General features: G+C 41.4%; 1 protein-coding gene across 2 annotated transcripts in view; it reads left to right on the forward strand.

Moving 5' to 3' along the window:
• The window catches only part of LOC135529976 (dual specificity testis-specific protein kinase 1-like), a 47811-nt gene that overhangs the window by 24667 nt on the left and 8393 nt on the right, over positions 1–14751 (forward strand). For both annotated transcript variants that reach the window (XM_064958372.1, XM_064958373.1), the window contains 3 exons: positions 11906–12079; positions 12311–12394; positions 12551–12637. In XM_064958372.1, coding sequence (XP_064814444.1) covers positions 11906–12079; positions 12311–12394; positions 12551–12637 — 345 coding nt within the window. The remainder of the gene's footprint in view (positions 1–11905; positions 12080–12310; positions 12395–12550; positions 12638–14751) is intronic.

Below are 14751 nucleotides of genomic sequence, written 5' to 3' on the forward strand. Positions count from 1 at the left end.
ACACACACACACACACACACACACACACACACACACACACACACACACACACACACACACACACACACACACACACACACACACACACACACACACACACCAACAGCCAGCCACTCTTTGTCTGGGAAAGTAGGAGCAATGGATCAATAGTAGAGTCCTGCCACCATCCTGACCTACCTCCCTTCTCTCTCTCTCTCTCTCTCTCTCTCTCTCTCTCTACCACTTCTCTCTCTCATATTTCTTTCCTTCTCTCTCCTCTTTCTCTCCTTGTCTCTCTCCCCTTCTCTCTCCCTCCCTCCCTCTTCACCATCTTCTCCATCTTTCCCACTCTCTCTCTCTCACTCCCCCCCTCTCCTCTCTCTCCCCTCCTTATCACCCTCTCTCTCTATCTTTCTCTCTCTCCCTCACCACATCCCATTTTACCAGTGACCTCTCTACTAACCATGGGAATACTGGTGGTGACACTGACGTGTTCCATACTGGCATTTAGCATGTCACCCAGAGGGACAATCCATTTGGCTCTGGTCTCAATGATGGCATTTTACCGGAAAGTAATTGGTGTGTCTGCAAAGCAGTACTGTTGTTTTTCCCCCTAGACCCCCCACTGGCATCATTAGAGTTGGCAAAAGGATGCACACGTCTGTCTTACGTCAAACAAACAATTGCTGTCTTCACAATTACAGAGAATGTTTCAAAAGATCAATGCTAGGATTGATGGCAGAGGCATATAGACAGACAAGGTCTTTTCTCATGTGGAATATGTTTCAATCTCTAAAGAAGGGACTTCAGTCTCTATAAATTATAGTGGATCCAAGCCAGACGTGCAAGGTAAATAATTATGTGCAGTGTATTTTCTGAAAAGGTCATGTTAGGTTAAACCAATTACTGTTTCAGTTAGAATCACACTATTAGGCTGCACAGCTCTTCTGGCATATCTTCTGTAGGAGAAATCATTAGAATTCAAAATGACCAGAATTAGGAAAGGTATGGTGGATGTAATTGCAAACGTAGATAATTTTAGTGAACTTGCTGTGTGTCCCAAATGGCACCCTATTCTGTATTTAGTGCACTACTTTCATAGGGTCCTGGTCAAAAGTAGTGCATTACATAGGGAATATGGTGACATTTGGGACACAGTCCTGGTTACAGTTTAGAGCAAGTCCTCAGTGTTCCATTGGAACAGCCCTTTTAATTCCCCCTGAAATTCTCCATTCTAGATCTGGTCTTCCGGGAACTGTTGCTTTTGTTTGGCTCTGAGGTGAGGGCCCATGCTAAATTTAGCGGTCAGGGTTGGTGCTTGGAGTGATACCCAGGTTGCCCAATAATCACAGGCTGCTGAATGAAAACACTGGAGAGAGGGGGCCTGTAGTGTGGTTCCCTTTGTAATGACTTCTAGATGCTAAGGAGACGTCAGCCAACTAGCTAGTCGGACAGCCAGCCAGTCAGCCAGGGCCTTCCTTCCCTCCCTCCTTCCCCCCCCCCTGCTCTGCTCCACACCCCTGTCAGCCTGCCTATCTGTCTATTTTTTTGCCCGTCTGCTTGCCTGTCTACATCCCTTGTTTTTGCCTGCCTGCCTGCCTGCCTGCCTGTCTACATCCCTTGTTTTTGCCTGCCTGCCTGCCTGCCTGCCTGCCTGCCTGCCTGCCTATATTTCAGTCTGTCTGCCTGCCCTGCTTGTCTCTTTTCCTGACTCTCTCTCTATCTCTGCCCGCCTGTCTATTTTCCTGACTCTCTCTCTATCTCTGCCTGCCTGTCTCTTTTCCTGACTCTCTCTCTATCTATGCCTGCCTGTCTCTTTTCCTGACTCTCTCTCTATCTCTGCCTGCCTGTCTCTCTGCCTGCTCGACTTATGTAACCGCTCCACTACCTTGTGTCTTCTAGAATAGCTCACCCACTCTCACTGAGCTCATCCAGCCCACTAGTGCTCTCTCCACACCTACAGTAAACCACCTACTATGGTAATCAATACCCAACACACATAGCTACATTTGGGCGTTGTTCTCAGTAGGCATAGATGCCAAATCAGGTGGATCATCAGGTAAGGACTGAAAAATGTAGCCTGGTGGGGAAGTGATTAGTGCAGACCTCATTGAGTCAGGCTATTTAAGAGTGTCTGGTCTGGCTGTCTGTATGTAGGGTCTCCTCTTCATACTGGCTGGCTTCCTTCCAAATGGCACCCCATTCCCATACAATGTGCACTACTTTGACCAGAGCCCTATATGGGCCCTGTTCAAAAGTAGTGGATTATAGGGAATAGGGTGCCATTTGGGATAGACACGCTGTTATATCTGCTTACACTATGGATATAATCAAGAGATGTGCCATGAGATGTTTATCAACACGTTTACTCAGCTTTCCCCATAGGCCTGATTTTGATTTGCTGAGGTAGCTAAAACAGCATTAAGTAAACCCACAAGCAGGTATAATGTGTGAGATTCGAAGGCAGAGAATGTTTAGTTGAGTTGTCTGTTTATTCAGACCAAGCTTGGCTATTGGGCTCCCAAGTGGTGCAGTGGATGAAGACACTGCATCACAGTGCCAACGTGTCACTGCAGTACCTGGTTCAAAACCAGGCTGTATCACATCTTTCTGTGATTGGGAGTCCTATATGGTGGTCCACTGTTGTCTGGAGTAGGCTGTCATTGTAAATAAGAATTTGTTCTATACTGACTTGCCTAGTTAAATTTTAAAAATGATTGTTGTTATTGTACTATAACAGTGTTATACTGCTCTCTGGTGGTAAGCAGGTGTCATACACAAATGCCTTGAGTGGCAGTACTACTCTAGTGCCAAAAAAAGGGACTCAATTAAATCTCCTTATTGTAATTATTACATGTTGTTCATTTGGCTGGATGTTATGTTGAAAATCATTTTCGATATGCACTGCAATGTCATGGTGAAATGGCTTGGCATACTGCGGTATACTGTGGAAAATCATATTCAATATACACTGTAAAAAGTACCTGCCTGACTCATTAAAGAAATTGAATAGTGGCAACTCGAACATCTCCAACAGTCAGTAGAACTCAAATCATAAAAGTGTTAGTACATCTTATTGACATATGAGTTAGTATCGCTTAATGTTTTGAGTACTGTTAAAGTTATTGAGTTGTTTCATATTTGAGTCACTCTAACATTTATTAATTAAGTTGATCTTACTTGATTCTATTATGTTTTACATCTTTACTTAAAATAATAAAGTAGTAGTCAGACACATTTATATTTTCATATTAAACACTTGATTTATTTGTGTTGTGCTGATATAGAATTATTACGTTTAAGTTATGAATACTTAATAATACCACGTGGCTCTATTTTTAAAGAATTGTGGGTAAAATGAAAATGTTTAGACTTCATGATAATTTTACATAACATTGTATGCATGTTTGAAGGCAGAAAAGTATATTTCTAAAATAGTATTAAGCAGTTTGTTGTGCTATGAGGTGTAATTGATTATGATGAACGGATATCAACACTGTCAGGGAAATTGATGTAAAATAATGAGACAAGCCATTCCCACAATCATCAAAATAATGTGCACTACTCTCAATGACAGAGGCTAATGCAACATAATGTGTAGTTACAGCTCCAGTATCTGCTATAAGAATGAGCACTGTGCTCAACAATGCATGCAAAGATGGGTTAAAATGACAAATTGTCAAATACATAGGACAATGTTTAACATTAAGGCACAATAATGCCGAAACGTTGTTGTTTTACACAATACATTACTGGGAGTTTATATATAGAGTGTTCGACTCTATTGATTTTTTATAGTTAAAATTTTAATCGCCGTCAGACAGCACCTCTACACAAAATAATGTTTTCTAGGTGTCAGCTCATGCTTTTTATTAAACATTAAGACACGATCACTGAAAATTACGAGGGCACCATCGCATTAGCCTAAAGCCACACACTGGCTTCATTCATTCTCAAAAATAATTCAAAGACATTATAATGTTTTCTAGGTGTCAGCTCATGCTTTTTATTAAACATTAAGACACGATCACTGAAAATTACGAGGGCACCATCGCATTAGCCTAAAGCCACACACTGGCTTCATTCATTCTCAAAAATAATTCAAAGGCATTAATAAATCATGTTTCGTGTCATTTGTAGTTAATTCTAATTATACAACGGGTGTCTCTAATCCTGAAAACTGATTGGTTAAAACCGCATTACATCCGTTGTCTATTCCACAAATTACCAACGGCTAAATCTATGACGTTGAAATGCCTATTTACTTTCTGTTCCATCTGACTGCGCAATCCACTGGCTCATCAGCCAAGGCAGGAAAGTTATACACTTGATCTCCACTATAAAAAGCATTTAGACATTATCTAACATTTATTTTAGACTAACAGTTAGTTTTCAACAGCGGATATTTGTATAATTACTGTCTGTCTCCGACATTTGCAACATTGTTTCAATATTCCAATTTGATCTCGAACTGTCCCATAGTAATGAACGTGTCGGGGTCGGGAGTCGTGGCGAAAGAGAGAGAGGCAGGCAGAGTTTCTCAGCCGGTCGAAATCATGAATCAGCTGACATCATTTTTATGGATATTTACAAAGAAATGTCAATTGAATAAAGGTCAAACTAAATAAAGTGCATCTAGTTTGCGGTCTTCCCAGCTTCAGATTGAAGTTATGGTGTTAACTGTGTTGTTGGCTAGCTCCTCAACCGTGTCCTAATGAGAGAGCACATTTCTATGCCAGGTACTTCATTAGCATATTATTATGTATGTATCCAAATAAATGTCACTAGAAAACAGCTTAAACAAATGCATCTACTGTTGTTTTTCTGTCTGCACTGTTTGACGTGTCTGTAAGTTAGACGTAGTTGGCTAGCTAGTAAGCAAGGGATAAGAACGTTGCCAGCCAGTATGGCAATGGAACATTTACAACGAATCCATAGATACAGAACAAAAAGACTGAACGACTGGGTCGCCTCCATAGATACAGAACAAAAAGGCTGAACGTCTGGGTCGCGTCCATAGATAAAGAACAAAAAGACTGAATGACTGGGTCGCGTCCATAGATACAGAACAAAAAGACTGAACGACTGGGTTGCGTCCATAGATACAGAACAAAAAGACTGAACGACTGGGTCGCGTCCATAGATACAGAACAAAAAGACTGAACGACTGGGTCGCGTCCATAGATACAGAACAAAAAGACTGAACGACTGGGACGCGTCCATAGATACAGAACAAAAAGACTGAACGACTGGGTCCAGAACAAAAAGACTGAACGACTGGGTCGCGTACATAGATACAGAACAAAAAGACTGAACGACTGGGTCCAGAACAAAAAGGCTGATCGACTGGGTCGCGTCCATAGATACAGAACAAAAAGACTGAACGACTGGGTCCAGAACAAAAAGACTGAACGACTGGGTCGCGTCCATAGATACAGAACAAAAAGACTGAACGACTGGGTCGCGTCCATAGATACAGAACAAAAAGACTGAACGACTGGGTCGCGTCCATAGATACAGAACAAAAAGACTGAACGACTGGGACGCGTCCATAGATACAGAACAAAAAGACTGAACGACTGGGTCCAGAACAAAAAGACTGAACGACTGGGTCGCGTACATAGATACAGAACAAAAAGACTGAACGACTGGGTCCAGAACAAAAAGACTGAACGACTGGGTCGCGTCCATAGATACAGAACAAAAAGACTGAACGACTGGGTCCAGAACAAAAAGACTGAACGACTGGGTCGCGAACAGAAAAAAGACCATAGATACAGAACAAAAAGACTAAACGACTGGGTCGCGTCCATAGATAGAGAACAAAAAGACTGAACGACTGGGTCGCGTCCATAGAAACAGAACAAAAAGACTGAACGACTGGGTCGCCTCCATAGATACAGAACAAAAAGACCGAACGACTGGGTCGCGTCCATAGATACAGAACAAAAAGACTGAACGACTGGGTCGCGTCCATAGATACAGAACAAAAAGACCGAACGACTGGGTCGCGTCCATAGATAGAGAACAAAAAGACTGAACGACTGGGTCGCGTCCATAGATACAGAACAAAAAGACTGAACGACTGGGTCGCGTCCATAGATACAGAACAAAAAGACTGAACGACTGGGTCGACAGAACGACTCCATAGATACAGAACAAAAAGACTGAACGACTGGGTCGAGTCCATAGATACAGAACAAAAAGACTGAACGACTGGGTCGCGTCCATAGATACAGAACAAAAAGACTGAACGACTGGGTCGCGTCCATAGATACAGAACAAAAAGACCGAACGACTGGGTCGCGTCCATAGATACAGAACAAAAAGACCATAGATACAGAACGACTGGGTCGCGACTGGGTCGCGTCCATAGATACAGAACAAAAGACCGAACGACTGGGTCGCGTCCATAGATACAGAACAAAAAGACCGAATGACTGGGTCGCGTCCATAGATACAGAACAAAAAGACTGAACGACTGGGTCGCGTCCATAGATACAGAACAAAAAGACCGAACGACTGGGTCGCGTCCATAGATAGAGAACAAAAAGACTGAACGACTGGGTCGCCATAGATACAGAACAAAAAGACTGAACGACTGGGTCGCGTCCATAGATACAGAACAAAAAGACTGAACGACTGGGTCGCCTCCATAGATACAGAACAAAAAGACTGAACGACTGGGTCGCCTCCATAGATACAGAACAAAAAGACTGAACGACTGGGTCGCGTCCATAGATACAGAACAAAAAGACTGAACGACTGGGTCGCGTCCATAGATACAGAACAAAAAGACTGAACGACTGGGTCACGTACATAGATACAGAACAAAAAGACTGAACGACTGGGTCGCGTCCATAGATACAGAACAAAAAGACTGAACGACTGGGTCGCGTCCATAGATACAGAACAAAAAGACTTAATGACTGGGTCGCGTCTCTAGCAACCGAAACAATAGAAGAAACGACCAGCCGGCTTGGGTAGCAACCCAAGATCTGTGTCGGGACTATATCTTGTGGAAGGATTACATATTATTAATATATTTATCAAAATAACGTTTTTAAGGAAAATATGTCAATCATTAATTGAATATGTTGGTAACCTGTTGTATAAAGTGGTAATGCTCTCGAAGCCGGTGTTTGGAGAATATATTGGCACGGTTTGCCGGCCCTCAACCATGGCAATATATCCTCCAAGTCCAAACACCGGCTTCGAGGGCATTATCACGTCACAGCCTATATGGCCAATTTATAGACTACTTTATAATGATTTAACTTCTTGAAACTCCCCATCCCGGATCCGGGATCGTGACTAAAGCCTCAGGCTCATTAGCATAACGCAATGTTAACAATTTCTGAAAATCGCAAATAAAATTAAAATAATGCGTTTGCTCTCAAGCTTAGCCTTTTCTTAACAACACTGTCATCTCAGATTTTCAAAATATGCTTTTGAACCATAGAAATTGACTAATTTGTGTAAGAGTATGCAAAGCTAGCATAGCATTTTGTGTAGCATGTAGCACGCAACATTTTCACAAAAGCCAGATAACCAAATAAATAAAATCATTAACTTTGAAGAGCTTCGGATGTTTTCAATGAGGAGACTCTCAGTTACATAGCAAATGTGCAGTTTTTCAAAAAAATATTATTTGTGTAGGACAAATCGCTCCGTTTTGTTCACGTTTGGCTATGAAAAAAACCCTGTATACAGTTATAGCCTGAAGCTCATTAGCATAATGTAACGTTAACGATTTCTGAAAATCGCAAATAAAATGAAAATAATGCATCTGCTCTCAAGCTTAGCCTTTTCTTAACAACACTGTCATCTCAGATTTTCAAAATATGCTTTTGAACCATAGAAATGTACTAATTTGTGTAAGAGTATGCAAAGCTAGCAATGCATTTTGAATAACATGTAGCACGCAACATTTTCACAAAAACCAGATAACCAAATAAATAAAATCAGTTACCTTTGAAGAGCTTCAATGAGGAGACTCTCAGTTACACACCAAATGCGCAGTGTTTCCTGAAAGCGTCTGTGTGTAGGAGAAATCGTTCCGTTTTCTACATTGCGCCTGGCTACTGAAACGAACCGAAAATGCAGTCACCTACAACGTAAAACTTTTTCCGGATTAACTACATAATATCGACCGAAACATGGCAAACGTTGTTTGGAATCAGTCCTCAAGGTGTTTTTTCACATATCTCTTCATTGACATGCAGTTCGTGGAAGCTTGCTTTACTCTCTGTATTGTTTGGAAAAATACTGGCAGGTGACTTTTGCGCACCAATTACAGGCGCAGGACACCGGGTGGACACGTGGTAAATGTGGTCTCTTATGGTCAATCTTCCAATGATCTGCCTACAAATACGTCACAATGCTGCAGACACCTTGGGGAAACGACAGAAAGGGCAGACTCATTCCTCTTGCGTTCACAGCCATATAAGGAGATCATGACAAACAGAGCCTCAAAAATCCTTGTCATTTCCTGGATGCCATCTCATCTTGGTTTTGCCTGAAGCTCACGTTAAAGGGCACGCACAGAGAAGATCTTTGTATTTCTGGACACGTCAGAGTGTTTTCTTTCGAACAGTAGCAATTATATGCATAGTCGAGCATCTTTTTGTGACAAAATATCTTGTTTAAAACGGGAACGTTTTTCATCCAAAAATGAAATTGCGCCCCTAGAGTTCAAAGAGGTTAATACAACAAAGTGTTGTTTAAATGCTGAATGCTTTAGGTCCCTATCAGCTTGTTTCGCACTGACAGATGTTTCACAATGTATTTCTTTGTAGGCTATAGCCTAAATAATTCATTTCCATTCTTTCTTAGTCACCCTGTCTGGCTCTGGACCTATTTAGAGTGTTTATATGCAGTTTAATATGACATGTAGCCTAATTGAAATGATGTGCGGTTCCTACATTCACCTTTTCATGTTTATTCAAATACTTTTAATTCCAATCATATGGTTTGGTTTCAATAGTTCAAAAACAAATGGTAGGTTCAGGTACTCACAAAAGAAGATGTGTGTTGGTTAAATTGGGATTTTAATGAATGGAGCGAATTTGGGGTAGCAGTTTTTTTCCCCTTGTGAGGGCAGAGTTTTTAGTGGAGCGGTTGGAAAGGATGTGGAGCACCAAAGTGGTCCATGAGCAATGAACAGGATTTACAACCGCTCAACTCCAATCGCTCAACTCCAACCGCATACAGTATGTATGTTCATTACAACAACAATTCTAGTAACTTCAATCGGTAGTGTCAAAAATTCACAAAACAGTTAAGTATTTACAATTTAAAAAGAAACATTTCTCCTGGGATTAAGTGTTTTACGTGGGTGCTTCTGTCCTGTGTGAGTCATATCCTCCGGACATTGTTTGGATAAATATGCCTTCATTCAACAATAGCTTCACTGTTGTCTTTTCGCTTCTACCCGTCAGCATGCCTGCCTGTCTTTCTGCCTGCCTGTCTCTTTTCCTGACTCTCTCTCTATCTCTGCCTGCCTGTCTCTTTTCCTGACTCTCTATCTCTGCCTGCCTGTCTCTGTCTGCATGTCTCTCTGCCTGCCTGTCTGCCTGTCTCTCTGCCTGCTCGACTTATGTAACCGCTCCACTACCTTGTGTCTTCTAGAATAACTCACCCATTCTCACTGAGCTCATCCAGCCCACTGGTGCTCTCTCCACACCTACAGTAAACCATCTACTATTCATGTGATTGTACTATAACAATGTTAGACTGCTCTCTGGTGGTAAGCAGTTATCGTAACACAAATGCCTAGAGTGGCAGTACTACTGTTGAATGAATTAATTTTGAAATGTATAAATTACTATTCAAACGTTTGGACACACCTACTCATTCCAGGGTTTTTCTTTATTTTTACTATTTTCTACATTGTAGGATAATAGTGAAGACATCAAAACTATGATGTTTAAAAAAAATGTATTTCACCTTTATTTAACCAGGTAGGCCAGTTGAGAACAAGTTCTCATTTACAACTGCGACCTGGCCAAGATAAAGCAAAGCAGTGCGACACAAAAAACAACACAGCGTTACACATGGAATAAACAAACATACAGTCAATAACACAATAAAAAAAGTCTATATACAGTGTGTGCAAATGATAAGGGGGGTAAGGCAATAAATAGGCCATAGTGGCAAAATATTTACAATTTAGCAATGAAACACTGGAGTGATATATGTGCAGAAGATGAATGTGTAAGTAGACATGCGGGTGCAAAGGAGCAAAAGAATAAATAACCGTATAGGGATGAGGCAGTTGGATGGGCTATTTACAGATGTGCTATGTACAGGTGTAGTGATCTGTGAGCTGCTCTGACAGCTGGTGCTCGAAGTTAGAGAGGGAGATATGAGTCTCCAGCTTCAGTGATTTTTGCAATTCATTCCAGCCATTGGCAGCAGAGAACTGGAAGGAAAGGCAGCCAAATGAGGAATTGGCTTTGGGGGTGACCAGTGAAATATACCTGCTGCAGCTACGGGTGGGTGCTGCTATGGTGACCAGTGAGCTGAGATAAGGCGGGGCTTTACCTAGCAAATACTTATAGATGACCTGGAGCCAGTGGGTTTGGCAACGAATATGAAGCGAGGGCCAGCCAGCAAGAGCATACAGGTCGCAGTGGTGGGTATAATCATGTATTAACCAAAACACTGTTAAACAAATGTATTTTATATATTTTAGATTCATCAAAGTAGCCACCCTTTGCCTTGATGACAGCTTTGCACACTCTTGGCGTTCTCTCAACCACCTTCACCTGGAATGCTTTTCCAACAGTCTTGGAGGAGTTCCCACATATGCTGAGCACTTGTTGGCAGCTTTTCCTTCACTCATCCCAAACCATCTCAATTCGGTTGAGTTCAGGTGATTGTGGAGGCCAGGTCATCTGATGCAGCACTCCATCCCTCTCCTTCCTGGTCAAATAGTCCTTACACAGCCTGGAGGTGTGTTGGGTCATTGTTCTGTTGAAAAACAAATAATAGGCCCACTAAGCGCAAACCAGATGGGATGGCATATCGCTGCAGAATGCTGTTGTAGCCATGCTGGTTAAGTGTGCCTTGAATTCTAAATAAATCACTGACAGTGTCACCAGCACAGCACCCCCACATCATCACACCTTCTCCTCCATGCTTCACGGTGGGAACCACAAATGCAGAGATCTTCTGTTCACCTACTCTCCGTTTAACAAAGACATTGTGGTTGGAACCAAAAATATCCAATTTGGACTCATCAGACCAAATTGCAGTTTTCCACATGTCTAATGTCCATTGCTCGTGTTTCTTGGCCAACGCAAATCTCTTCTTATTATTGGTGTCCTTTAGTAGTGGATGATTCTTTGCAGCAATTTGACCATGAAGGCCTGATTCAGTTGATGTTCAGATGTGTCAGTTACTGAAACTATGTGAAGCATTTATTTGGGCTGCCATCTGAGGTGCAGTTAATTACCGATTTCTCAGGCTGGTAACTCTAATGAACTTATCTTCTGCAGCAGAGGTATCTCTGGGTCTTCCTTTCCTGTGGCGGTCCTCATGAGAGCCAGTTTCATCATAGCGCTTGATGGGTTTTGCAAATGCATTTGAAGAAACGTTCAAAGTTCTTGAAATGTTCCGTATTGACTGACCTTCAGGTCTTAACGTAATAATGGGCTGTTGTTTTTCTTTGCTTATTTGAGCTGCTTTTGCCATAATATGGACTTGGTCTTTTACCAAATAGGGCTATCTTCTGTATACCACCCCTACGTTGTACCTACCACCCCTACCACTTTTTTTGTTACTACATGATTCCATATGTGTTATTATTCTACAATGTAGAACATTTTCAAAATAAAGAAAAACCCTTGAATGAGTAGGTGTGTTAAAACTTTTGACTGGTACTGTATACACTTACATGATTTGTATATGTCTGACTCATCAGAACTGTCTGATCCGTGTGACGGCGCGGGGCAGGGAGGCCCTAGTCACAGACTTTGGCCTGGCCAGAGAGGTGGTGGAGCTGCCGGTTAAAGACCCAGAGAGGAAGCTCTCCCTGGTGGGATCTGCCTTCTGGATGGCCCCGGAGATGTTGCGTGGGGAACCCTACGATCGCAAGGTAAGGATACGTCACCAAGACCCTTCATTTGAGTAAATACCCTTGCCTGAGTCAAAACTGACCATAGATCAGGAGGCCCAACAAGGCCGCTGAGTTTGAGAAGATGTGGTCAAAAATACTTTGGGTAGAAAGTTACAGAGCTTTGTCATGTCTTAGTATCCTAGTAGTTGGAACACAGCTCATCGTTGGTTGGCTCTCTGTATGACAGACGTGATTCTGTGTTGTCACCAGGTGGATGTATTTTCCTTTGGAATTATGCTGTGTGAAATACTGGCAAGGATCCCTGCAGACCCAGAGATTCTACCAAGAACCCAGGTAAAGCTCTACTCTGTTTTTACGTTATATACGACTACACAGATCCAGGTTTTCTACCATGTGTGAATGCTCTGCCATGCAACTTGTGTGAAATCTCTGGCATATGGACCATGTGTGAAAGCTCAGCCCTATTAACCGTGTCTGTGTGTTTGACAGGACTATGGCCTGGATGTGAGTGCATTTAGGGAGCTGGTGGGCGGGTGTCCTCAGCGGGTGTTGGAGCTGGCAGCCAGCTGCTGTCTGGTGAGTACATACAGTATACTTTAAAGTACAGTTCATACAGAAAACGTTACAGCATAGTTCATACAGTATACCTTACATTCTGTTGAGTGCATAGAGTACAGTATACTTTACAGTACAGTTCATACAGTATATGTTACAGTACAATGCATATAGTATAATTTACAGTATAGTCCATACACTATACTTTACGGTACATACTGTATACTTTAGTTTGGTGAGTAGATATATTACAGTATGCTTTACAGTACAATTCATACAGTATCCTTTACAGTACAGTTCATACAGTATACTTTACAGTACAGTTCATGCAGTATTATTTACAGTCTGGTGAGTAGATATAGTAAAATTTACTTTGCAGTACAGTTCATACATTATACCTTACAGTACAGTTAATGCAGTATACTTTACAGTACAGTTCATACAGTATAATTTACAGTCTGGTGAGTAGATATAGTAAAATTTACTTTGCAGTACAGTTCATACCTTATACCTTACAGTACAGTTAATGCAGTATACTTTACAGTACAGTTCATACAGTATAATTTACAGTCTCGTGAGTAGCTACAGTACAGTATACATTACAGTACAGTTTGTGGTTGCCCACAGCCGGATGAAGGTATATTTTTGCTCTATACACTTGGTAGCATGAACTTGTTGAGGATAGGGGGCAGTATTTTCACTTTGGATGAATTGCGTGCCCATTGTGAACTGCATCCTACTCTGTCCTAGATTGCTAATATATGCATATTATTACTATTTGATAGAAAACACTCTGAAGTTTCTGAAACTGTTTGAATTATGTCTGTGAGTATAACAGAACTCATAGGGCAGGCAATCTTCCAAAAAGAAAGTGAAATTCTGAATACATGGCTAATTTCAAGTCATCGCCTATCCACTTCACAATAAGATATGGATCTGGTAGCACTTCCTACGCCTTCCACTAGATGTCCTCATTCAGTAGAATGTGGAATGGAGCTTTTGGTGTGAACTGGTGTGACCGAATGGGAGGGGAAATAGTCACTGTCCCGACAGAATTTCCCTGTGGTGCATTTCTCTGTGGGTGCCACCGTTGTTCCATTTGGCTGCAGATGACAACGTATGATCCGGTTGGAACGTTATTGGATATATATGAAAATAACATCCTGAAGATTGATTCTCTACTTAGTTTAACCAGTTTATTTGACCTGGAATATATCTTTTTGAAGTTTTTGTGCGAGGTGTCCTGGACCAGCGTCAGCATTTGGGCATGTGAGCTGAAAGTGCTAGCAAATGCAGCTAATTGGATGCTAGTATTGGACATTATGGAACAAAACAACAATTTATTGTGGAACTAGGACTCCTTGCACTGCATTCTGATGAAAGATCATCAAAGGTAAGGGAATATTTCTGATGTAATTTCGTATTTCTGTTGACTCCAACATGGCGGAGAAATACTTTTACGTCTGAGTGTTGTCTTAGACTATTGCATGGTAGGCTTTTTCCATAACGTTAAAAAAAAATCTGACACAGCGGTTGCATTAAGAACCAGTGTATCTTTAATTATATGTAGAACATGTATCTTTAGTCAAAGTTTATGATGAGTATTTCTGTTATCTGGTGTAGCTTTCTATAATTCCTCCGGATATTTTGGAGGCATTTCTGAACATGGCGTCAATGTAAACCGAGATTTGTGGATATAAATATGCATATTATCGAACAAAACATAAATGTATTGTGTAACATGTCATATGAATGTCATCTGATAAAGATTTTCAAAAGGTTAGTGATTCATTTTATCTCTAATCCTGCTTTTGTGACTCTATCTTTGGCTGGAAAAAATGGCTGCGTTTTCCCTTTGATTTGGTGGTGGTCTAACATAAATATATTTTTAAAATATACTTTAAAAATTGGACATGATGGGTAGATGAACAAGATGTTTATCTTTCATTTGAGGTATTGGACTTGTTAATGTGTGAAAGTTAAATATTTCTAAAGAATATTTTTGAATTCCCTGCGCCACCTTTTCAGCTGGATGGGGGGGTGGAGTTCCCCTCGGGGATCGCCTTGCCATAACAGGTTTTAAGGTTTGTGAGTTTACTTGTTTCTTACAGCCTGGTGACCAATAGAGAGCCCTA

The sequence above is a fragment of the Oncorhynchus masou genome, unplaced genomic scaffold, assembly GCF_036934945.1.
Source record: "Oncorhynchus masou masou isolate Uvic2021 unplaced genomic scaffold, UVic_Omas_1.1 unplaced_scaffold_1225, whole genome shotgun sequence".
Taxonomy (NCBI): domain Eukaryota; kingdom Metazoa; phylum Chordata; class Actinopteri; order Salmoniformes; family Salmonidae; genus Oncorhynchus; species Oncorhynchus masou.